This window comes from Candida albicans, chromosome 1 (genome assembly GCF_000182965.3).
Source record: "Candida albicans SC5314 chromosome 1, complete sequence".
NCBI classification, from domain to species: Eukaryota; Fungi; Ascomycota; class Pichiomycetes; order Serinales; family Debaryomycetaceae; genus Candida; species Candida albicans.
This window is the reverse complement of record NC_032089.1, coordinates 1,876,544-1,901,315: the sequence shown is the minus strand read 5'-3', so window position 1 is coordinate 1,901,315 and position 24,772 is coordinate 1,876,544. Positions and strand designations below refer to the sequence as shown.

General features: G+C 34.8%; 13 protein-coding genes across 13 annotated transcripts; 7 read left to right on the top strand and 6 right to left on the bottom strand. All coding sequences in view use genetic code 12, as the record gives it.

Moving 5' to 3' along the window:
• Positions 1-49: 49 nt before the first annotated feature.
• CAALFM_C108700WA (uncharacterized protein) lies at positions 50-4,195 on the bottom strand (the record flags this gene model as incomplete). Its single annotated transcript, XM_718323.2, has 1 exon — positions 50-4,195. The coding sequence occupies one exon, from the start codon at positions 4,193-4,195 to the stop codon at positions 50-52; it is 4,146 nt and encodes a 1,381-aa protein (XP_723416.2).
• Positions 4,196-4,676: 481 nt separating this feature from the next.
• Positions 4,677-5,144, bottom strand: CAALFM_C108690WA (succinate dehydrogenase assembly factor; the record flags this gene model as incomplete). Its single annotated transcript, XM_718321.2, has 1 exon — positions 4,677-5,144. The coding sequence occupies one exon, from the start codon at positions 5,142-5,144 to the stop codon at positions 4,677-4,679; it is 468 nt and encodes a 155-aa protein (XP_723414.2).
• Positions 5,145-5,480: 336 nt separating this feature from the next.
• CAALFM_C108680CA (frequenin) lies at positions 5,481-6,056 on the top strand (the record flags this gene model as incomplete). The annotated part of the gene is made up of 1 exon (XM_718320.2): positions 5,481-6,056. One exon carries the CDS (start codon positions 5,481-5,483, stop codon positions 6,054-6,056), a length of 576 nt encoding a protein of 191 aa, XP_723413.2.
• A 155-nt stretch (positions 6,057-6,211) lies between these two features.
• On the bottom strand, positions 6,212-8,401 carry SWI6 (transcriptional regulator; the record flags this gene model as incomplete). Its single annotated transcript, XM_718319.2, has 1 exon — positions 6,212-8,401. One exon carries the CDS (start codon positions 8,399-8,401, stop codon positions 6,212-6,214), a length of 2,190 nt encoding a protein of 729 aa, XP_723412.2.
• Positions 8,402-8,858: 457 nt separating this feature from the next.
• Positions 8,859-9,629, top strand: CAALFM_C108660CA (uncharacterized protein; the record flags this gene model as incomplete). The annotated part of the gene is made up of 1 exon (XM_718318.1): positions 8,859-9,629. The coding sequence occupies one exon, from the start codon at positions 8,859-8,861 to the stop codon at positions 9,627-9,629; it is 771 nt and encodes a 256-aa protein (XP_723411.1).
• A 263-nt stretch (positions 9,630-9,892) lies between these two features.
• Positions 9,893-10,829, top strand: FAD1 (FMN adenylyltransferase; the record flags this gene model as incomplete). Its single annotated transcript, XM_019475134.1, has 2 exons — positions 9,893-10,125; positions 10,211-10,829. The coding sequence occupies 2 exons, from the start codon at positions 9,893-9,895 to the stop codon at positions 10,827-10,829; spliced, it is 852 nt and encodes a 283-aa protein (XP_019330679.1).
• A 185-nt stretch (positions 10,830-11,014) lies between these two features.
• RTG1 (Rtg1p) lies at positions 11,015-11,839 on the bottom strand (the record flags this gene model as incomplete). Its single annotated transcript, XM_718316.1, has 1 exon — positions 11,015-11,839. One exon carries the CDS (start codon positions 11,837-11,839, stop codon positions 11,015-11,017), a length of 825 nt encoding a protein of 274 aa, XP_723409.1.
• A 403-nt stretch (positions 11,840-12,242) lies between these two features.
• On the bottom strand, positions 12,243-13,580 carry CAALFM_C108630WA (uncharacterized protein; the record flags this gene model as incomplete). The annotated part of the gene is made up of 1 exon (XM_718315.2): positions 12,243-13,580. The coding sequence occupies one exon, from the start codon at positions 13,578-13,580 to the stop codon at positions 12,243-12,245; it is 1,338 nt and encodes a 445-aa protein (XP_723408.2).
• Positions 13,581-13,949: 369 nt separating this feature from the next.
• Positions 13,950-14,438, bottom strand: CTR2 (low-affinity Cu transporter; the record flags this gene model as incomplete). Its single annotated transcript, XM_704882.1, has 1 exon — positions 13,950-14,438. One exon carries the CDS (start codon positions 14,436-14,438, stop codon positions 13,950-13,952), a length of 489 nt encoding a protein of 162 aa, XP_709974.1.
• A 733-nt stretch (positions 14,439-15,171) lies between these two features.
• On the top strand, positions 15,172-15,813 carry CAALFM_C108610CA (uncharacterized protein; the record flags this gene model as incomplete). The annotated part of the gene is made up of 1 exon (XM_706804.2): positions 15,172-15,813. The coding sequence occupies one exon, from the start codon at positions 15,172-15,174 to the stop codon at positions 15,811-15,813; it is 642 nt and encodes a 213-aa protein (XP_711897.1).
• Positions 15,814-16,360: 547 nt separating this feature from the next.
• GCD6 (translation initiation factor eIF2B catalytic subunit epsilon) lies at positions 16,361-18,559 on the top strand (the record flags this gene model as incomplete). The annotated part of the gene is made up of 1 exon (XM_706802.2): positions 16,361-18,559. The coding sequence occupies one exon, from the start codon at positions 16,361-16,363 to the stop codon at positions 18,557-18,559; it is 2,199 nt and encodes a 732-aa protein (XP_711895.2).
• Positions 18,560-19,278: 719 nt separating this feature from the next.
• On the top strand, positions 19,279-20,769 carry ERG1 (squalene monooxygenase; the record flags this gene model as incomplete). Its single annotated transcript, XM_706801.1, has 1 exon — positions 19,279-20,769. The coding sequence occupies one exon, from the start codon at positions 19,279-19,281 to the stop codon at positions 20,767-20,769; it is 1,491 nt and encodes a 496-aa protein (XP_711894.1).
• Positions 20,770-22,143: 1,374 nt separating this feature from the next.
• Positions 22,144-23,394, top strand: VCX1 (Vcx1p; the record flags this gene model as incomplete). Its single annotated transcript, XM_706800.2, has 1 exon — positions 22,144-23,394. One exon carries the CDS (start codon positions 22,144-22,146, stop codon positions 23,392-23,394), a length of 1,251 nt encoding a protein of 416 aa, XP_711893.1.
• Between the last annotated feature and the right edge of the window lie 1,378 nt (positions 23,395-24,772).

Below are 24,772 nucleotides of genomic sequence, written 5' to 3'. Positions count from 1 at the left end.
ATACTTGTATATTTCAATTAAAAGAAAACAACGTGGCTCAACTCTAATATCACCATAGTGGGTGTGCTAAAGTACTGACAGTCCTAATAATGTCTTTCCTAGTATTCAAATGAGGAGGAATAAACTTTTCGATTTTCTTGGAATCAATATCAATTTCAAGATTTCCATCAACTATTATATCATCCTTGACGCAATCAGAAAACCCACTCAAAGACTCTAAACTAACATCAATTTGGTTATCTTTTGCTTTTGAGTGTACTTCTGGAAATTCCTTTAAAAATTCTTCAGCTAAATCTACCTCCACAAAATGAAGCAACAAATTTTGAAACTGTTTTTGACCATTTGTTATTGAGCTTCTTTGATCACAATTTGGATTCCTAGGATCAATACCAATAAACTTGAAAAAGAGCTTCCACAATTTGCTTTTTTCAGTTGCATTTATTTCTCTCTTCTGATGAGGTTGTACAGTATTGATAACCTTGCTGACAACCGTTGACGTGATCAAGGAGACTTGCAAATCAACAGCATACTTTTTATCGTCGATTACAAATACATAGAAAGGCAAAAATTTATCAACAGCCGAGATATTTGGGTTTCCATCAAACTTGCAATAACGCAATCCAATCGGATAATGATCTAATGTCAACTGTTGTCGCAACCCCACTTTCTTTTCTTCTAGTTCTTTCGATTTCTCTTCTGCTTCTCTAGCAAGTCTCTCCTGTTCTTCCTGTTTTGCTTTGGCAATTCGTTTTTCTTCTTGTGCTCGCAATTCTTCTTCTTCTTTCCGTTTCTGCTCTTTTTCTTTCTCGGACTTTAAAAACATTTCTCTTCGAGCCCTCTTTTTAGCTTCGACCTTTTCTTGCCACAATCTAGCTTCTTCAGCATCTTTGATTTTTTGTTCTTCTTGTGCCTTGATAACTGCTTGAGAAGGTGGTGGTGGTGGTGGTGGCGGAGGAGCAGGTGGCGTTGCCGATAAATGTTTTCTTTTTTCTGCAAAAGAATCTGAATGGCTTTCACTGGTGTGGTGATCATCAGAAGTGAATTCTCTATGTAGTGATTTCAATTTCAAATCAGACTTTGACTTCTTCAAAAGATGTGGTTCTTTAGGTTCATCGTCTGACCATTCACGTTTCCGCTTTCTTTCCTCATTGCTATGAGTCTTTTCAAGTTTTCGACCTGTAGACTCGTGGGGTTTCCGATTGCTGACATGCTCATTAACTGTTTTCGTGATTTTATCCTCCAGCTTCTTTTCAGCACTTTTATTTTCTGTGTGTGCTGTAATTTCTTTTTCTTCCACTACGTCATCTTCGTCTGATGATACGGGAACAGAAGGTGCACGAGATGTTGCACGAGATACTACCCTTGACGGAATACCAGACAAAATTTTGGTTCCACTCTTCTTCTCCATGAATTTCATTATTACACTAACTTCCCGTGAATCAAAATGTGGCGAGTGTTGTGCAATTTCTAAAGCATTCAACCCATCTTTTTTTCTTGTCTTGAATGGATCAGCACCTTTGGACAACAAGGAATCGACAACTTCAAAATGACCGCGTCCAATACTGGCCAATAATGCAGTAACACCACAACTTGACTCGGTATCAATATTAAAAGGTGTAGGGTTTAGCCCTAGTATAATATCAACAAGTTCTGTGTGGCCGTTTCTAGCAGCTAAAATTAAAATATCTGGTTTTCCTTCTAAATTATGACCAGCAACAAAATATTCTGCTGTTTTCTCTTTTGAATTCTCTGCAGCGTATTTATATATTCCCTTACCTTTAATTAGCTCTGCAAAATAGTTGTCATTTGGATCCTCCATGATTGGTCCACTACCAATAGGAGCATCTGATACAAACTGAACTTCTCTTGGTAAACGACTGTTATAGTTTGCAGTTGCTTCTTCTAGAACTTGAATAATTTCATCATATCCTTCTTCTCCTTCATGTTCATTATAAATCTTAGTTAAAGCGGTGAATCCATCAATATTGAAAATAGTAGGATCAGCATCATTTTCTAGTAACACTTTAACACAATCAAGATGTTTGTTTTCAGCTGCATCGATCAATGGTGTCTCGGAATCACCAGCTTCATCAGCTTTCGCATTTACATTAGCACCATTTTCGATGAGATATTTCACAATTTGTGTATGACCTTCCAATGCTGCCTCATGCAAGCATGTGAATCCACAGAAATCCTTTTCATTGGCACTAGCACCCCTCTCTATGTAATCTTGGACATCTGCAAAATTACCCTTCTTGCAAGCTCGTTGTAATAATGATCGACCACTTGAATCACGTTTAACTTTGTAAGGTAGTTTCTTCGACTTTGAAATCTTAGATTCTGATTTTGAACTGACACCGTTTTCAGATGTCTTTGCATTCTCCGACCGCATTTTCTCTTTTTTAATTGGTAATCTATCTTCTAGTTGGTGATTTCTCTCTTTCTCGCCAACCTCTTTCACTTCTGGCTTGTTTACTTCTGTTTTATCGTTACTGATTTCTGTTGTTGCTTTTGAATTTTGAAAATCAGGATGTTGGTCATCTTCTGGTAGTTTTTCTGGTTCTTGGAGTTTGAAATCTGGTTCTTGAATCTCCTCCTCCTCTTCATCGGAACTAAAAATAGTATTCAATTTTGTTTTCTTCAATTTGTGTCTCTTTACATCTGCTGTTTGTTCACGTAAAAGTTTCTTTCCTTCATCGAGACGTGGAAGGTCATCTGCTATAACAGTTTCAGCTTCCGAAATATTTTCATTCTCATCAATGTTCTCCAGCACATTTGCTGCCACAACTGAACCATCCTTTGCTTCCGGTATCTCTGCTAACTCATTGAAATTGAAATCAGTATCACTTTCATTAACTGGAGACAATAATGATGTATCGGCAAATGATTCTGAGCGGGCAAGTTTTGGTTGAGTCGTTTCTGATTTATCTGAATCGTTTTTTCCAGTATTCTTATCAGGTCCTAGGGCACAGCCAGCTGTAGCTTTCAGGTCATCAGTATTGTCTTTCAAGTTTACTTCACTATTGGGTTCCAGTTTATTATCCTTTTTGTCCGTTAAAAGTTGCTCGCTTTGTTGAATTGGTTCCGTTTTTCGTTCTTCTGAATTAATCGTTTTGTCACTTTTTTCGATTGTTACCTTTTCTTCTTTAGCTTTAGTTTTGGCAGATTTTAAGTAATCAGTGAATGAAGTTTTCTTGGTAATTGTTGGTTTCAAAGATTTACTAACTTCTTCGACACTCGGTTTGGTTGACCCTGAACTCAAAGTCATATTCTTCTCAGTTTTGTTATCTCTGCTATTTATATTTTCCGGTTTCGTTGACACGTCCACATTAGTATGATGATCAATTTTTATTATTGAACTCCGCCTGCTGCTTTCCCGTGAAACATTACGGGAACTTTCCCTTGAAAATTTTTGGCTTGAGATATCACTAATGGAACTCTTTCGTGAATCATTCAAAAAATTATGTGCTTCTTTGGTGGTAGATCTTTTTGCACCGTCATCTCCTCTGAAATCAAACAGTTCAAACCTCTTCTTATCTCTTGTTGTACTACGTCCTTGAGGGGAAAATTTTGAACTTCGTTGATCAGAGCTAATCATTGGATTATTCAAACGATCGCTTGTATTATTCGCACTGACATAGGATGACTTTCTTTTATCTTCTTTAGCATCATAATTACTTGTAGGATCCGAACTTTTTCTGCTGCTGCTGCTGCTGCTATAGTTTCCAGCCCTCGAAATAAACTTGTCATTTCCATCCAGATACTTTGAATACGAATCATATCTATCAAATCCAGGTCGTCTTCTGTTCGGTATGTTACTACTACCATTTCCACTTACTCCACCAGTAGTGCTTTGCCCATTAATTGAATGGCTTCGGGATCCATAATAAGTACTTCCACCTTTTGGTCCAGTCCTGTAATAAGAATTACTACTAGACGAACCGTTTTTAGAAGTGTATGACTCATAACGAGATCTATAGCCAGACCCACCATAAGTGTCACGTCTGCTTGAGGAGTATGATAAGGAACTTGTACCTGTTTCACGATCTTTTCCTGCGGAACCAATATATGTACTAGAACTCTGATTACCTTGCAGAGTTACTCCTTCTCTGCCTCCCGTACCGCTGTCATATATCTTCTTTGAATGGTTCTTACCATACCTTGGAGTATAGTGTGTATTACTGTTGTATGACATTAATTATATTTAAATATAAGACTCGATTATATTGTTGCCCTTGGTTTGAAGGTGGATATTTGATACGAGCAAATTATATGAGTTCTATGATAGTGTTTGTTTATTTCAGTATTTTCGACAATATGGTTTGTAGTATATCTTGAAATTTGTATTATCTTGTTTATACCTAATTAAATTGAAAGTTAAAATGATGATTTAATTTCGACAATATGATAAATGTAAGTTGGTAAGCATCAGATGACGGAAAACTGGTTTTATTGTTGTTATATATTTTTTTCTTACCTCTAAACCAAGGGAAGGAAAAAAAAGGGCAAAAAAAAATTTTGAAATACCGAAAATACAAACTGGGTCGTGTACTCTGGAGAATTTATTCTTCCATTTACATAAAGTTGTATAAAGAGATGTTCAATAATAAATAGGAGTTGTATATTTACAAGATAGACCAGTTTTATTTGATGTATATGTTTAAACAAAGACTCTCTCATTTGGTGTTGGATTCAGGTTCTAATTTCAATTCAGGCATTCTCATGATAACTTTTTCATCATTATTAGCAATTTTCTGGATTTCTTTTAAAATCTTTGAATCCTTCCATTTATCAGGTAGTGGAGTAATCTTGTAGTTTTTGGTTGCCCAATAGTAGATATCCCAATCCGCTTCATCGAGTAATTTGTCATATTCGTCCAACTCTTCCATGGTCATGGTTTTCAAATATTTATCGGCAAATCTACTCAATAGCAAATCACTTTCCAAAATACCTCTCTTTCGTGATTGGTACAATAATCTAGCTCTTTTAACTTCGATAGTCTCACCAGTTCTGACAATTGGTTGAATTTTTAACTTGATTTCTGTATCTATTGGAGGGTTTTGTGGCTTTCCATAATTAGCAAAAACAACCAGAGATTGAGAAAATGATCTCTTCGAGATAGCACGATAGGACTTACTTAACATTGTTTTTTATTCGAATAGTTGAAATGATAAATCTTAAAGTATAAACTCAACATTTTCTATGTCCTTTTTTTCTTTCAACTTTTTTTTTGCTTCCTTTGTTTGGTGTAGGTGGAAGTGTAAGTGTCGTGTCCCCGGTAGAGACCTTTCCAAAAGTTACTGGAATCTGTGCGTAGCAAAAGTTGTTTAAACTGATAATTCTTTTTTTTTTTTACATTTTTTGGGCTCGTTTAAAACGTATTATTAATAATATATAAACAAAGCAACATTCAGATTTTGGTTCTTTATTTATTCATTATATAATCTTCCACATCCATACTAAATCTTACTACAGCAGCAATGGGGAAAACGGTTTCTAAATTATCAAAAGATGATTTGAGGCAGCTTCGACAGGCCACGTATTTTGATAAACGTGAGTTGCAACAATGGTACAAAGGGTTTCTAAGAGATTGTCCACTGGGCCAATTGTCAGAAGAAGAATTTGTGAAAGTTTACAAGCAATTTTTCCCATTTGGTGACCCGACTGATTATTGTCATTATTTGTTTCGAGTTTTTGATTTGGATAATTCAAAATACATTGATTTTAAAGAGTTTATAATTGCATTGAGTATAACCAGTAGAGGCACAGAGGAACAGAAAATCAACTGGAGCTTTAAAATGTATGACTATAAAAAGGAAGGAAAGATAGGTTATAAAGAAATTTTACCCATTGTGAAGGCTACTTATAAAATGGTTGGACCGATGGTGGAATTACCGGAAGATCAACAAACTCCTGAAGCTAGAGTAGATAGATATTTCCAGTTGTTGGGCAAGGACAAGAATACCGACAAATTAGATTTGAATGACTTTAAAAAATTGGCTCAACTAGATTCAGGAATAGCTGCGGCACTAAACTCCTATCTGGGTTTGGTATAGAGAGCCATATAACACAATACACCGGGAATTAGAAGTATACATGTGTTCGATTAGTTAATACGAATAAAGTAAATAATAATATACAGAATAAACATACAAAAGAATAGGAATCGTTTTTTTTTTTGTTTTTTTTTTGTTTGAGTTGGTGATATTGATTACTGTTGTCCTTCCACTGCTTCCAACAACCCGTCTAAAAATTCATCAACTTCGTTTACACCAACATTTGTACATATGCTGACAACTTTCTTAAACTTAGAAGTCAAGTCGCTATAATCGACCAAAGTTTTTAATTCCTTCTCTAACTTGCTGTTGATGTCTTTATAAGCCTGTATTCTGGCTTTTAGTATTGGTGCTGGCTGTAACTGGCTCAATAAATAATCGTCAGTCTTCAAATCTTGTATTGGGTCTTTACCCTTTTTCAATTTGTCATATATCTGAGGTATTATGAATGGAGCGTCTGCATCATACTCTTTGGTATCATCTATTTCCTCATTCAACTCTTGCTTTGATAGAGCTAATTTATCCGTAACATTTGCTACTTGCAATTTCAAATTGTCTAAATTTATCAATTTTTCAGTAATTTTTTTGGTGTTGAAACGATTATTGGCAGTGACAATGGTAGCATCATGTAGAGCTCTATCTAATTGTTTGATCTGCTCTCTTTTGGAGTTCAAAATGTTTTCATATTCAACATTAGTATTGGAAAGCAATTGCTGAATACTATTGAATATTTTTCCAGAGGACGAACTTCCTTCCTGGTCTATCAATTTGGGGGTTGTTACCACCTTGGGACTTTCTACTTCTGGTAATTTTTCACCCCCAATTTCCAATCTTTTATTTAAAAACTCTAATCCGGTAGATATCAAGTCAAATATTTGATCATCGTTTTCAATTGAACCCAAGTCCCTGATAATTTCAAAATCGGAGGGCTTTGTGCCACGTTTATTAGAAATAGAAGTATCAGCCCCCAAATCCACTAAAACTTTAATAAACCATTTTGAATCCTTTTCTATAGCCAAATGCAATGCCGTATTACCGTCTTCATCCTGTGCGTTAAGTATATTGGCACGAAAATCTAGTAAATTCTGATTGTTATCGCTTATAATATACTCCAAAATCTTGGTGGTGTAGAACCTGAAGCTATCGTTCTTATCTATTTGTAAAGTTAAATGGTGGAATACTGTTCTTTTTCTTTTGTCTAACAACCAAATATCAGGATACAACCAATTACTAAGGATTTTGGTGAAGTTACCTTTTTCCATAGAGTTTGTTACTTGAATACAGGAGATTAATGGGGACTCGCCTGCATTGTTACCTCTGATTGGAGAATTCAATCCCAATTCAATAAACGAGGACACTAAGTTCAAAGAAGCTAATGTTGAAGCAAAATGCAATGCAGTTTGACCTTTCAGATCCAACGGAATGTCGATAATTGTCTCGGGTGTATACCTTGACAATGCGTCTGCAAATGCCAGTTTCACGTCTTCGAACGAAATCCCATCGGGTTTTTCATCATCACGTTTGAACACATCTCCCAACTTAACTTTGATGTCATTCGCAATTTCTGAATTGCTATTATCAATGATTACAGCAGGCAACGTGAATGGGTAGTTTGAATTCTGTGATACCGACGATGCTATGAGTTTTTTGGTTATTGCTTTGCCATTGGAAAGTAAATCTTTTTTAGACTTTTTATCCAACTTTTGTTTTTTGGAGGGAGAGTCCAATATATCACTATCGCTGTTGGCATCTTCCTCGTACAATCTTTTGTTTGCTTTGGGTAACTTGTCGAAATCATGTACATCGACCAAAAACAATTTCTTGGTGATCTCATAAATATCAAACTTCAAAGCCAAATTTACAGCTTTATCATATGGTATCCATATTCCCTGAAGATAGATGTTTTGGTGTTTCCTTAAATCCAAATATTGAGGGGTATTGCTGGATGACCCAAAATATTTTAAATTTGATAATATCTCATTGTCAAAATAATTGTCAACTTGGCTGGTTGGTAATACTTCTAATTTAATTAAAATTTGAAATAACTGGGTAACATTAACAAACGAGTCTTGTACTCTTCTCAAAACTATAATTTCACCATGACTTTTGTTGTCAAATTTGAGATCATTGTTGTTGTTGTTGTTGTTGTTGTTTTTGTCAGAATCTAGTTTCATTGTTAACTGAATAGTTTTTACACCAGAGTATATGGACGAATAAATTGTCGACAATAAAGCACAATTGTTGTTAATGGTCTTGTTCTTATTGTTGTTATTTATATGGGTCTCGAATAATTTTTGTTGAATTGACTGTGTTGTCAAGTCACCAATGTGTATAGGAGAATCCATAGTTTGTTAATAAACTTGAGCCAGCGTTTATAATGATAACGTTCAGCTTCCTTTCAATGAAATAAGTATGGGAAGTATAATTTGCTGTTGGTTATTTTTTTCCTTGTTTTTTTTATATATTTTTATTTTTGAATTAGCAACTGCTGTTGTGAAAGACAAATGGGTTTTTATCTTGAAAAGCTATGATGATTGTTGATAATTATCAGAATTTTTCTGTATTCTGATTTTTTTTTTTTGGCTTTTTGTAATAAACGCGTTGTTCACCTGCACACATTGATTACGTTTTTGGGGAAAAATGAACGAACGAGATTGAGGAAGAAAAAAGAAAGAGAAGAAAAATGGAATTGGAAATGTCTGTTACGACATTTCTACAGAGATGGGAAGACAAAGATAATTTCTAGAGAAAAATTGAGAGTTGCACACTTTCTAGCATGTACACATTTCTGTAATCACAACCATGGATTACTCAGGACGAGTTAACTCTAAAAAGGGTGCTGGTGGAATAGCAAGTAATGAAGATATCAACATCCAGACAAAGCAACGAGTACAAGAATTGTTATCCACCCATGTTTTGGATATAGACAACGATCCTTACGTTTTCCGAAACCATTTGGGTATGCTAGAGTGTAAGTTGTGCCTTACCACACATATCAATGAATCTTCATATATATCCCATTTGGGTGGTAGAAAGCATCATTTAAATTTGGAGCGAAGAAGGATTTTGGATGAGAAGCAGAATAAACTGAGAGAGCATCAGTTGAGTTCTCAAAACATTTTGAGTATCAATAACATAGAAAAACGATCGTGGAAAAAGATAGGTAAGCCTATTTATAAGATTACCAAAGTTAGGGATCCGGAAACTTTACGTACTGGAATCCTAGTTAATATTAAATTGCCAAAAATTACGGTAAAAGAGCCTATGTTTAGAATTATGTCGTACTATGAATTGACTTCGAAAAATCAAAACAGTTGTCGGAACTTTATTGAAAAATATAAAAGCGATGACGATGATGATGCTGAAGATGATGATGACAGTGATGGTGGTGATGATAACAAGTATCAGTATCTTGTTGTGTCTGCTGAACCATATGATAACATTGCAATTGTGATACCTAATAAACATGAAATTGACAAACCTTTAGAAGAGAATAAAATGTCCGACAGTTACTGGTGGTATTGGGATAATGATACTAAGGAATTCTTTCTACAGTTCTTATATAAACTATAATGATTTAGTAGATAATGGTTTCCTTTTAATTGAGATCATAAATAGCTTGTAAAGCGGAAAATAGAAACGGAACAATAAAATGTATCATATGGTAGTGTATCTCACTGTTCTTTCTTCGATTTTTTTTCATCGTACTCTTTACGTGGTGATTTCTTACAGACTCGCTCCACTACTAAATTTTTCGATTATCGGTGTTAAAACTTGAAGAAAAAAAAAACACTTTGTCCCCACACGTTTTCCAACGCTAAAACTCAACATCAGGCATGACAAACCAGCATTTAAGAGATAGCCAGATAGGATTTTTACAACGATGTTCTGAGTGTTTTCTGATTGTGCAGGACTTTTTACATGACAGAGTGCGTCGTGATATTGTGAATGGCGTTTTGACATCAGATACTCATAAAAACTACCAATTTGATCCAGAGTTAAGAGAGTCTGTGAAATCAAAAGTTCTTCTCAGTATGGAGAAACTAGAAAGCTCTATAGACTTACATGGGTATGTATTCGTTGTTTTAAAAAGAAATACCACATATATGGTGTTAATACGGTGTTAATCCTCCAAATACTAACTTAACACTTAGGCTACAAGAGATAGCAATATCCTATAACGGAGGTAAAGATTGTCTTGTAATGTTGATTTTGTTGATGGCAACTATCCACAAGAAATTTTCTTCATCAGAAATGAATAATCCTTCTGTCAATATATTGCCTCCTGATTATAAACTTGACTCGATCTATATTAATTCCGAAACGCCGTTTCCGCAGTTGGTGGATTTCATTACTTCATCCACTGAATATTACCATTTGAATCCAATAATTATACAAAAGTCTTTGAAAGATGGGTTTGAATACTATCTTAATGAAGTCAACCCAAGAGTAAAATCAGTAATCGTTGGAATTAGACATTCTGATCCGTACGGAGAGACTTTGCAATATGAACAAATGACTGATCATAATTGGCCCAAATTCTTACGAATTCATCCAATTTTACACTGGAATTATGTTGATATATGGGATTTTCTTATTGGATGTGATGTGAAATATTGCGAAATGTATGACCAAGGATATACTTCTCTTGGTGGTATTAATAGCACTGTTCCAAATCCATTACTAAAATTACCGAATGGCAAATACCAACCAGCATATATGCTTAAGGAAGATGCTGACAATAATGAGCGGTTGGGTAGAGTTAAGAAATAGAAATAACGATAGAAACTTTACATTACTGTTGAGGGGCTGGAAACCCACTAATACAATCCAATACTATATACTATACAAAAAAAAACGAAAAAAAAAATCTGAAAATTAAAATGACAATAGACAAATGATTATAGAAAATAGAAAATAGAAAAAATAAACACTATAACAGTCGGTGAGTTTCTTTTTTATCCACTCGTACTTCCCCGTCTACCTGATTTACTTGTGGATGCACTTTTGATTAACACGTTCTTGAAATATTCCTCAGAACATGGGCCAACCCCAATTTCTCCAAGTGCTTTTTCTGCACTCGTATAACCGATTCTGATTGGAATATTTTCTGACGGTCTATTGGCAGCCTTGAGCTCTAAGGTCTTTAATCGCATGATTAGTTCAACCTCTTTTCTATTATTTTCATCAATAAGGTTCTGTAAATATTGCAAATACTCCACAGACTTGGTTAAAATTTGTCCCTTGTTTGGTTTCCCGTCTTTTGTACCAGAGTTTTTGACCGCATCGTCTTCGGGGCTGTTCTCTTTAACTACTTTAGTTCCCGTTTTAGTATTATTATCTGTGTTGCTTTGGAAAAACTCTGAGGGTATCAATGTTAGCAACTCTTGGATTTTATCATTGATGTTGTCCCGACGTTTCCTTTCGTTGCCAACATCTTTATCATTCTGATCGTCCTCATCTTCATTGTCACTTCCTTCGTGAGACTTGATATAGGTAGAGTTTCTTCTGGATTGTGGTTTGGATATTCCTCCATTTCCATAGCTACTACCAATTCCTACTCCTGCGGTATTTAGTGACAGTGATAACTGCTTCTTCACATCTAATGAGCCACTCAATACTGAATCGAAATCTTCCTGTTTAATATTTATACTTGGAATTATATTATCATTTCGTTGTTTTGATTGTACAATTGGTGTATTTGTAGAATTATTCAAGTCGGTATCATATTGTTGGTTATTCTCAACCAGATATGTATCATAAAACTCTCCGAATTGAGACATTTTAAATATGACTACAAGTGTGTGTTTGAGTTATCTAATTGTGTAAAAAATAAGTGTCACAGTCAATGGTATCTATTGTTTTCTAAGGCTTCCAGCGGTTAGGTAGATATATGTAGACAAATTGTTTGCTTATGGAAGTACGTATCTACCAGGATTGAAACAAGGGGGTTGTGGTTAAAAAAAAACCTAAACGCAGAAAACATAAACCAAACAGAGAAGGAAAAAAATGTTTTATAGTTACTATTAGATAATATATACATGTATTGTCGTGTGCGTATCTACAATAAATATGACAAGGGCTTATAAGTTACTATACCATGTTGTGATTCACATTATTCTTCAACTTGTTGAAAGATTCTATTCATCGTTTTTCATCGAGTGTAACCTTCTTTGCTACAACACATTAGTAATTATTTAACATAAAATCCTTGTGTTGTACCCCGTGTTCAAGTCTGCGTTTTAATTTGTTGTATTCCTTTTCAAAATACTCCATTCTTATATTGTCCTCTGGAGTATAAATTGGACTATTACTGTTATTAAAAATCAGTTTCCCGTTCTTCAATCTGTCATACTCATTGTAGACAGTTTTTAAAATATTTAGGGTTTTCACATCGCCAGTGAATCCTAATGAAGTCATTCTGTGATATCTTCTGTAAAATTGGTCCAAGTTGGTGTTTCCATAATATACCCAAACAAGACGTAATATCAAATTATAGGTATCTTGGTTGACGGCAATTGTATGAAAACTGAAATCCTTCTCGATCAAATCAAATAATGACATCGCCAACTGTCCCTGATTGAATTTAAAAGCCAAGCAATCTATTATCTCGTTGAAAATAATAGGTAAGGTTATTACATCACAAATAGGATTTTCAGGTGATAATCTTGATTGTGTTTCGACATTATTAACGTATTCTTCATGTACATCCAACCAACTGTTTTTGTCTATTGGCAGAAACAAATGCTGGACAAATATTTCTTCTCTTATTTGTGTTAGTTTCACTGAATCTGTTTCGCTTGTGTTTGTTTTTCTGGTTTTCTTACCCACATTTTGCAACTTTTTTGCAAAATTGTTTAGGATTGTTTGAGCAGTTTGAAATAATTCATGTGATGTCTTGTATGTCCTGAAATGGGTTAATGTTGGCTCTAATGCTACAGTACATCTCGAGGTTAGTTCCCCTCTAAGCTTTTCCTTTAGCGATGAAATTCTATCCAGTTCAGAATCAGAAACAGATGACTTTGTTTTCGTTTTCTTGCCACGATCCAGTGTACCACCATATTTAGAAAATAAAGCCTCAAAATAATCCACTTGTCTTCTTTTAGCACTGGGGCTCCTTTCCATTTCTTTGTAGTTTGGATTCTTTTCGTAAGCTTCTTTGATAAAGTTGCTTAATTGTTGAAAATCCATTGGTTCAGAATCACTCGATGATTCCATCATACTTCCAATTGGAAGTTGTTCCGAACTTTGATTTTGATCTTTTTGCTTCCCCACTAAAGTATCTTCATCAAGGAGTTGACTAAGATCATAAGAAAGTCCTTCAAATGATTTTTCTGTTGATTTTTTACCGATAGCATCTATCTCTCCAGATATCTCAGGTGATATGGGTACTTGTTGTCTTGTTTGCTGAGAATCTGAACTCAGGTGATTCCAACGAATACATGTATAATGATGGGAAATGCGTCTATTCAGTACAAGTAATCTAGTCCATTGTGACAGCAAGAATCCATTCGGGGACCTCATTTTAGGATGTAGTGTGTTGTATCTGATTATGAGATGGTACAAATAAAGGTCTTCTAAAATTTTTCTTTTGTTAGTTTTATAGACGCAGTGAACAAAAAATATTCTGCAACATATGTTTGGTGTTAAGAGATGCCCATCAACGTAAGTATCATTGACATATAATTGATTAGCTACCACGGCTTTAAATTTACAGTAGTGGCATCAACTACTACATCATTTTGCAATGGTTTCAATATCTAGATATATATGTTTTGTTAAGAATAAATTGTCTATTTATTTCTCGCAACAGCTATGAAATTTAAGCTCTTCTCTTCAAACCATTTCTATTTGTTGTTCTCTCGTGTATAGCTTTTTTATTGGGAAATTACACTAATGACATGATAAGCTTCTAGATGAGCTGGATTCGCTGGAACTCCCCCATATACAATTACCTAAGCCAGCACCAACACCAACAGCTAACATATACCATCCATTATAAGTCATAAACACTAACATTAACCAGAATGAGTAAATCACTTGAAAACCATACAAAACTCCCCTTTTGATTTTGAATCGTTTTTCCTGTGTTATCGTTGAAGCATTGGAAGCACCCAATGTTGCCAATTCATTCCTTTCCCATTTACTGAACCATGCTTTGACGAACTCGTATAATGCGCCCAATAATACAATTGCAAGGAGTGATAAAACAAATCCTATTTCTGTCTTAACATGCCACCATTTGAATACAATACAAGTATTCTTCCAATCCCATGTGAAAAGCATATTCATGGAGCATTTGTCTTCCATTCCAGGCATATTGTGATCCATGTTGTGATAAGAAACTGTGGATCCGACGTCGGAGTGCTCAAAGTGATCCATATTTGGCTGTAATTGTAGAAAATAAAAGATTGAAAACAGTTAAACTCTAAACAAGAACCTTAAAAGATATGTATGTAAACAATATTTGAAATAACCAGAAGTTCTTGACACTTTTACAGAATTCGGTTCTTTTCTTATTGTTTACGTAGAGGAATAAGTCAGAAAAAATAATTCTCTTATTCCCATGTCCGGGGAATTTTTTGATATAGCCACACACAGTTATAAATATGTCGTTTACCCATAATAAACAGTTAAGTAATATCAATTGTACACCTTCTCATCATCGACGACCCTATAAGCAATTCGATTTTAATAAAGAGGTCTTTTGTAAACTGAAGCTTGACGTTTTCGTCAAAATTCATGACTCTCATGTTCGCACGTGACACCATCACAACTTTTCATAATTATCTGGTTGTTTCTTTTTTATCTCGTTAACTTAATGACCGTTGCTATCCGCGCGAAAAAAAAAAAAAGAAAGGAAAAATGAACTCATTTTTTTTATATACTAATCAGCAGGGGTTTGAATTTTACAGTCTAAATATTCGTTCTTTTTTCTCTTTTTTTTTCAAATTCCGACTCCGACTTTCCCCTACTACATATAGACCAAGTATATAAAGATCAAAGAATTATCTGCTTTATCTTTTTTTTTTTAATTATAGATTTTTCTTTTTCCTCCACATTAAAAGGCTTAAAGAAGTCAACAATTTAATCACAAAGTCATCTTAATTCCACAATGAAGATCTTATCCAAAGAAGAAAAAGACGCTCACATTTCACATATTATTTCAGAAGGTGCCAAAGGGTTGTTTTATGGTGGTGCACTTTCAGTCGGTTTGTACCAATATTTAAAGCATAGACATCCAGCGAGATTTGCAACATTCAATCCAAGTATCAAAGCAGCCATAATTGCTATGCCAACAATTTCTGTGGCTGCCTTTTTCGCTGATCAAGGTTCTGTTGAATTCGATAGAAAGATGCATCAATCGGAGTATCAGGAAGCTAAATATTTGGAAGAATACCGTGAATGGAACAGATTATCGCTTAGTGACAAATGTTTCACCGTATTGAATGACAATAAATATAAAATTATCATAAGTGCTTGGGCTGGTTCCTTATATGGTTCTTGGGTATTGGTTAACAGAGACAAAATTATGGATACCGCACAAAAAGCTGTTCAAGCAAGAATGTACGCACAAGGTATCACCATTATATTATTATTGGGTACTCTTTTGTTGGCTATGAAAGAAGAGGAGATAAATAAAAAGAAACCAAAACCAATTCCAGAATGGAAGAGAATTATTATGGAAAAGGAAGCTGAAGATAAACGTCTTGTTGATGAAGCTAATAAAGTCGCCCAAGAAAAGGCTACTCAATAGAGAAGAGGGTGTTTCTCCTGTTTTAATTTATGTGTATATATTTATAAGTTTAGTTTTTTTAGATTAATGGTATCTATTCCTTATTTTACAGAATATAAAGTTTAATGATCAATACAGACACAGTGGTGTTACAAGTAATGACAGAAAAACAAACAGCGCAATATAATCAACCACCACAACAACAGGTCTATGCTCAGGCACGACAACAAGTTTATACTCAACCAACAACAGCATACGAACAACAATATCAACAACAACTTTATGAGCAAGCACCCCAAGAAGGACTGTCATATCAACACCAATATCAACAACCGCAAGTAACACTAACACATCAAAAACAGTACCAACAACTGCAACCAATGCAAAATCAACAACCTTATGTGCAGCCAGCACCTACGTATCAACAGTCCCAGACACCAAAATTTTGTAATTTTTTTCTGTTCTATAAACAGTTGATAGCTCTGTTACTCACTTCAAAAATTTTTTTTCTCTTTTGTAATGAAAAATCACATCTTGAAAGTTCTTTTAAGCAAGACGAACAACCAACATGGCTCCAAAACTGAAAAAGCAAGCAGCTACGCAATCGAAATCGAAGAAGCTGAAAGACTTAGTTGATGAGAGATTTCAAGCAATTGTTTTGACAGACTCCTTCGAAACTAGGTTTATGCCATTAACAGCGGTGCATCCAAGATGTTTGTTACCATTAGCCAATGTCCCTTTAATCGAGTACACTTTAGAATTTTTAGCCAATGCCGGGGTCAATGAAGTTTACCTTATGTGTTCAGCACATGCTGATCAGATTCAAGAATATATTGAAAACTCCAAATGGATGGGTGATAACTCGCCTTTCAGTGTGACCACGATCATGTCAATTGAATCAAGATCTGTTGGTGACACGATGAGAGATTTGGACAATCGTGGCTTAATTGCTGGTGATTTCTTATTAGTATCTGGGGATGTGGTTACCAATATGGATTTTAGCAAGGCATTGCAATTCCATAAACAGAAAAAAGCACAAGATAAGGATCACATTGCCACCATGGTATTGAATCAGGCTTCGCCTTTGCATAGAACAAGATCACAAATAGACCCTGCAGCATTTGTGTTGGACAAGGAGACTAATCGTTGTATATTCTACCAGAGTATCCCTCCAGTAAGTGGTAAAAAGACATGTATATCCATTGATCCAGAATTGTTGGAAGATTTCCAAGGTGAACTCCAGGTGCGCAATGACTTGATAGACTGTCACGTTGATATTTGCTCGCCTCATGTTCCACAAATATTTCAGGAAAACTTTGATTATCAGTATCTTAGAAGTGATTTCCTTAAAGGGGTGTTGACATCAGATTTGCTCAAGAAAACAATTTACGCCTATATCAGTAAGGATAGTTCCGAATATGCAGCAAGAGTGGAAAGCTGGAGCACTTATGATGCTATATCTCAAGACATATTGGCACGTTGGTGTTATCCTTTGGTTCCTGATTCCAACCTTGTTGAAGGCAATTCTTATTCCTACGAACTCAATAACATTTACAAAGAGGATAAGATTATATTGGCACAATCTTGTAAGATTGGCACTTCAACTTCAATTGGGAGAAACTCTAGTGTGGGTGAAGGCACACAGATAAAGAATTCTGTTATTGGAAGAAATTGTACCATCGGTAAAAATGTTGTGATTGAGAATTCCTATATTTGGGACAATGCTGTCATCAAAGACAATTCAGTTTTAAATCGCTCAATAGTTGCAGCAGATGCACAAATTGGAAATAATGTTACGTTGTCACCTGGCTCAGTAATTGGTTTTAATGTAATTATTGGCGACGACAAAGTAATTCCACACAATGTAAAGATTGTTGAAACTCCGATCGTTACGGAGAATGAGTTTGGAGATTTTGATGACGAGAGCAACAGTGAAGACGAAAATGAATATGAAGATGGAAATGCTGTGCCGGTCTTGGCAGTTAAAGATGTTGAATTGGTTGGTGAAACAGGAAAAGGATTTGCATATGAGTCAGAAATAGAGAGTGGCGACGAAGATGATGAAGAATTTGTTGGGAATGGCACTTACTCGGGTATAATCTACCAAATGAAGTCTTTGAATGTCTCTGACGACTCGATTGCTTCTGTTAGCAATAAGAAAGTCAAAAAACATTCTCATAGACGTAGATTGTCGATGAATTCTATGATCAGTGATAATGGAGGAGCATTTGAAAGTGATGAAGGTGAAGAAGAAGAAGACTTCGGTGTAGAAGGGTTGGCCACGGTTACACGAGCTATTGAAAATAACCATGACATTGACACTGCTTTGTTAGAGTTGAATACGTTGAGAATGTCGATGAATGTCACTTATCATGACGTAAGATCGGTCACCACACAAGCTTTGGTGAATAAGATTGTTGACTTTATAACAACCGGTACCTTAACTCCACAAGAAGCTGCTACCAAGATTTTTACTAAATGGGGGATCATGTTTAAGAGACAAGTGTTTAGTCCAGAGGAAGAAGTTGATTTATTGAATATTGTGGAAGAAAAGTCTTCCGTATTGGACAAAGCGTATAATCAGATTGTGTTATTTCTTGGTGTAAAATCGTTTTACGATATGGAAGTCGTTGAGGAAGAAAATATTTTAAAATGGTGGAACGATGGTGAGAACGATGAGGTGAGAACGTTAGCTGCCAAATTTATTACCTGGTTACAAGAAGCTGACGAAGAAGATAGTGATGAGGATGATGAGGATAGTGAATAGTTACCGTAGATAGTATATATTTTAATTAATTGATGGAACAGCCGTGTTTACTCATATGAATGGCATTAGACAATTAATACTTGGAAGTATATTGATATACCATTCAGATTCTTGATTGTCTCTACGACTCTTGTGACGATCAACTGACAACAGTGTTACAAGCCTACAGACACGTATCCTCTCTTCTGATGAGATATCAGACTCTATCGATTCAATAATCTGCTCATCATTTGAGGCGCAATCTCATCGGTTTTGTCTTCGTATCTATAAGCGTTGTTTGGTATTATTTTTTCAGCCAATCAGTAATTTATTATTTGATGTTGTTAATTTGACGTAAGGCAGTGTCATCGTATATTTTTTTTATAAAAATAAACACGTCCTCGTTCCTCCCCAAAGTAAAAAAAAAAGGTGATGCGAATAAACGAAAAAACAATGCGATAAAAATCATCAACACCATATAAATTTTTCATAAGGTGATTTATGGGTTCCACTTTATTTTTTTTTTTGCTTTAATTTGGCAAGGCTAAAAAAACAATATATAAAGAGTTAATTATTCTAGCCATTTGACATTTCTTTAAATATCATTTTTCATTTTGTTTTCATTCATCAAGTTGTTTTTCCTTCGTTAAATTTTGTTTATTCACTTTATCGAAGTTGTTTAGGAAGAAAAAAAAAGGACAAACAAAAAATAAAGTTATAGAGAATAGTGCCAGTCCATCATGAGTTCAGTTAAGTATGATGCTATTATTATTGGTGCAGGGGTTATTGGTCCCACCATTGCAACTGCTTTTGCCAGACAAGGGAGAAAGGTTTTGATTGTGGAAAGAGACTGGTCCAAGCCAGATAGAATTGTTGGAGAGTTGATGCAACCGGCTGGTATCAAGGCATTAAGAGAGTTGGGGATGATCAAAGCTATTAATAATATTAGGGCTGTTGATTGTACTGGGTACTATATCAAATATTATGACGAGACCATTACTATCCCTTATCCATTGAAAAAAGATGCCTGTATCACTAATCCAGTGAAGCCAGTTCCTGATGCCGTTGATGGTGTAAATGATAAATTGGATAGTGATTCCACATTGAATGTTGATGACTGGGATTTTGATGAAAGAGTACGTGGGGCTGCATTTCACCATGGGGATTTCCTTATGAATTTAAGACAAATTTGTCGTGATGAACCAAATGTTACCGCAGTTGAAGCAACAGTAACAAAGATTTTGCGTGATCCTCTGGATCCTAACACAGTTATTGGTGTGCAAACAAAACAACCCAGTGGCACTGTTGATTACCATGCAAAGTTGACAATCAGTTGTGATGGTATTTACTCCAAATTCAGAAAGGAATTAAGTCCTACTAATGTTCCAACCATTGGCTCTTACTTTATTGGGTTGTATTTGAAGAATGCTGAATTACCAGCTAAGGGCAAAGGTCATGTGTTATTGGGAGGACATGCACCAGCATTGATATATTCAGTGTCCCCAACTGAAACACGTGTATTGTGTGTTTATGTTTCATCAAAACCTCCTTCTGCTGCTAACGATGCAGTTTACAAGTATTTGAGAGATAACATTTTGCCAGCAATTCCTAAAGAGACTGTTCCTGCTTTTAAGGAAGCCCTTGAAGAAAGAAAGTTTAGAATCATGCCAAACCAGTATCTTTCTGCTATGAAACAAGGTAGTGAAAACCATAAAGGGTTTATATTGTTAGGTGATTCTTTAAATATGAGACATCCATTAACTGGGGGTGGTATGACAGTTGGTTTAAATGATAGTGTGTTATTAGCAAAATTGTTGCATCCAAAATTTGTTGAAGATTTTGATGATCACCAATTGATTGCTAAAAGATTAAAGACATTCCACAGAAAAAGAAAGAATTTGGACGCTGTTATCAACACATTATCTATTTCATTATATTCATTATTTGCCGCTGATAAGAAACCTTTAAGAATATTAAGAAATGGTTGTTTTAAATATTTCCAAAGAGGTGGAGAATGTGTTAACGGGCCAATTGGATTATTGAGTGGCATGTTACCATTCCCAATGTTGTTATTCAACCATTTTTTCAGTGTTGCCTTCTATTCGGTCTATTTGAATTTTATAGAAAGAGGACTTTTGGGATTCCCATTGGCATTATTTGAGGCATTTGAAGTGTTGTTCACTGCAATTGTAATCTTTACTCCATATTTATGGAACGAGATTGTAAGATAGAGAGACTAGTTTTTTTTTTTCTTTGATATATAGATAGTTTTATGATACATTATATGATAGCTGAAATGACCCAATGTACTTTAATATAAGACTGTAAACATTTTATTGGTTTAGATAGTAGTTGTAGATTAAATGAGAGGGTATGGAAAAGCTGCAAATAATATACCACAAGACAAATGAATGTCACGTGAAATATATTGATTCGAATTTGTTGGATGAATTTTTCTGAGCTGCAAGGTACTGTTCAGATACTAGAAACGAAGTAACATAGTGTGGTATTAAGCTTGGTTTTGTTTAGCAGAAACACTTTCTTCTTCCATTCATGATTCTAATAATCTAATTTACCACTGTCTAGTACAAGTCATCAACTAACTTACTTGATATGCAATCTGTTTCCGCAAATGTGGAGCAGATTCCATATTGCTAATTTTTTGTTACAACATTTTGACAAAAAAAATGTGAAAAAAAGAACCTACCTTTCATTTCCGAGGTATGCAAAAATAAGCTAACACTATAGACTTAATTGTTTTTAACATACAATTATTATATTCTACAAACTGGTAATGTAATTATTTTTTCTTAAAGAAAGTTTTATTATATATTTTTCAAGTTATATAATCCATCATCTTGATCTCCATAGGACCAGAAAAATATTTGTGTCAGAAAAACTGAGATCGTGTACGAGGCTTAATGACAATACTACAATAGAGCAAAATGATCTACGGCTAACTAAATCTGTATGCGGGCAGGGGAACGAAAGAATTTGAGTCGTTGTTCTCCCTTTCCTCCCCCTTACTGAACATACTTTTTTTTCCCTTACACCAAGGATAAACTAAGAATGGGAGTTGAGCAAGGTTTACTGAATATGTTTTGTCTAAAAATTACATAATCGTTGGTGAAGAGAGAACAAATATTCAACTATTATAGTACACTTTAGGATCTTTATTATCAACAAGTTTAACCCTAAAATAACTTGGTATTGATGCTCATTCCTGGAATAGAATTTTGGACTAGGTAAAGTTGGTTGGCTGGTTAGGTCGTTCAAAGTCGTTTCTTTGTGGTTGTTTGTATTTCAATTTATTATGCGAATTTCTAACCACCAACCACCCCAATCTTTTTTTTTTTCTCTTTGTCTCTTCTCCCCTCCAAATTCTTCTTCTTGAGATTGCTACCCTAAATAAAAGTTTAAAATTTCATTAACAAGTTTTGACAACAGAAAAGTATACTTTTTAACTTTTTCTTTCCATCATTCTTTAATTTTCGAATTTATTTATTTATTTATTTATTTCTTTAATTGCTTGGTTACTTTTCTATTATTCTACCTTGAATTCAAAGAATCCAAATTAAACAACAAATAAAACAAACCAACAGAGAATGAGTGACTTACCATTATTGGGAGGTTCTAGAAACCAAGGGAATTTTATGCACAGAGCTAAGAAATCAGTTTACAATGGCACATTGTCTACATTGAAGTCATCACCAGTCAATTACTTGTTGATCTTTGTTCCATTGGGTATTATTGCTGGGGAATTAGAATGGAGTGCTACTGCCAGGTTCTTGTTGAATTTCTTTGCCATTGTTCCATTGGCGTCAGTGTTGGCATTTGCTACAGAAGAAATCAGTGAACACGTTGGTCAAACAGTGGGAGGATTATTGAATGCCACTTTTGGTAATGCTGTGGAATTGATTGTCTCTATCATTGCTTTAAAAGACAACCAGGTGAGAATTGTTCAGGCTTCCATGCTTGGTAGTATTTTGAGTAACTTATTGTTAGTATTGGGATGCTGCTTTGTCGCTGGTGGGATTACAAGAGTTCAGCAAACATTCAACCAAACCGTTGCTCAAACAATGTCAAGTTTGATGGCATTGGCAACAGCATCTTTGTTGATCCCAGCTGCTTTCCATGCCTCATTACCTACACCAAAGAAGGGTGGTGGTTTTCCTGAACCGGGGAGTTCCGATGAATTGATTTTATCGTTTTCCCGTGGTGTTTCCGTTGTCTTGTTGATCGTTTACTTGTTTTACTTGTTGTTTTCTTTGAAAACCCACAAAGAATTGTTTGAAGAAGACCAAAGTGCCGATGCGATCTTGAATGAACGTAGCCAAAACTCCACCCTTGATGTTGTTACTGGTCCGAAGACAGAAGAAGATGGTCATTTAAGTATGACTGCTGGCTTGGTCGTATTGTTATTGACAACCATCTTGGTATCGTTCTGTGCTGATTATTTAGTTGGATCAATTGATGAGATTGTTGAATCTTCAGGGTTGTCCAAAACATTTATTGGGTTAATTGTTATCCCTATCGTTGGTAACGCTGCCGAACACGTTACTGCAATTGTTGTTGCTATGAAAGATAAGATGGATTTAGCAATTGGTGTTGCTATTGGATCTTCTTTGCAAATTGCTATTTTTGTAACTCCATTCATGGTTTTGGTTGGCTGGGCTATTGATGTGCCAATGTCATTATACTTCTCCACATTTGAAACTGCAATTTTATTTGTCAGTGTATTCATTACCAATTTAGTGATTTTGGATGGAGAAAGCAATTGGTTGGAAGGGGCCATGTTGTTGAGCACTTATTTGATTATTGCTTTGGCATTTTTCTATTATCCAGATGTTAATTAGATTCAACTATCATGATGATAAGAAAGAGGAAGAAAGAGAAGATGATAGAATATTTGCTGAAAAATGAGTAAATAGATCTATAGAAAGATCAAGCAAAGTTGACCAAAATATACATGTAACTTCAAGTTAAAATATTTGTGAGAGTTTAAGTGAGATGAAGCAGGTCTTTTACTTACTGGCCAAGGCTTTTTTTCAACATGAGCAGAGGGTTGGTTTCTTTCAACTCTTTCTATTGAACAAAAGGTATCTCTTATTGTTTGAGAGGCTGATTAATTATATTTCAGTCTCAGTACTGTTCTGTTGCAACTGGTCAGTGATCAACATTTTTAATCACACTTAACCGAAAAAAAGACACTATAAGAGTGGATTGATTGATCCAAGTTAAAGAAAATAATGTTTTATGTGGATTGAATTGTCAATCTTCCATGGTAGCCAACTCAACAACAATTTTTTTCTAAAAACAGTGAAAAACTTTGACAGTCCAACCCATTTTATTCTCTGCCAACTGTTTTTGACTAGGAAACCAAAATCTTTTATATTACCCAACACAGTAAAAGCAAAAGACATCAAACTGCATCAACAGAGAATGTAAATAATCTTTTTTTTCTATTCCCCCCAACCCCTGTTAAATTGTAAATCGTTTTGGCTCAAGCCAGGAAGTAGTTAGCTATTTGAAATGCACGCCGTTTCAATCAATTAACCTAATTAGGACATTAATAACTAAAAGGGATAAACACACTTAACATCTATCACCAATATTAGTTGAGAATGTAGTATCACTGCCACTAATAAAATTGCAAATCAAGTTGTCGTTGCTATGTAGAGATAAAATCTTTATCCACGCAATTAGACCAAAAAAAAATAAGACTTACTCGTTATGGGTTAGGTCATATGTAACCAATATAAGAGATTTGCTAAACCAAACTAACAAACCACTTTAGGAAATTCTAAACCGACTTTAACAAACAGGAAACAAAAAACGATCTTCAGAAAGAATGGACTAAACTATATAAAACAATAATAATAAATGTGAACAGATCACAAGAAGTTAAAGCATTTTAGTGAGTATGGGGTTCTTCATATATTTGTTACACACCAAAACTAGACGATACTTTTATTTTAGTTTTAAGGAAAGTCTAGACTAAAAATGACACGCTTATTTGGTTCTGAGAATTTATTATCTGTTTTGGATTCACACTCGTTCAGAACCACCAAGACAACTTTTTTATTTTGTTTAAAGGAATGTATCATAATCTATACGTGGTTGTGTGAAACGACTACTAAATAACACAATTCGCCCACGTCCTTTGAATCTGGTTTGGGTTATGACCGTGTTCATACACTACCATTCATGCATGGAGCTGTCGGCTGAGAAACA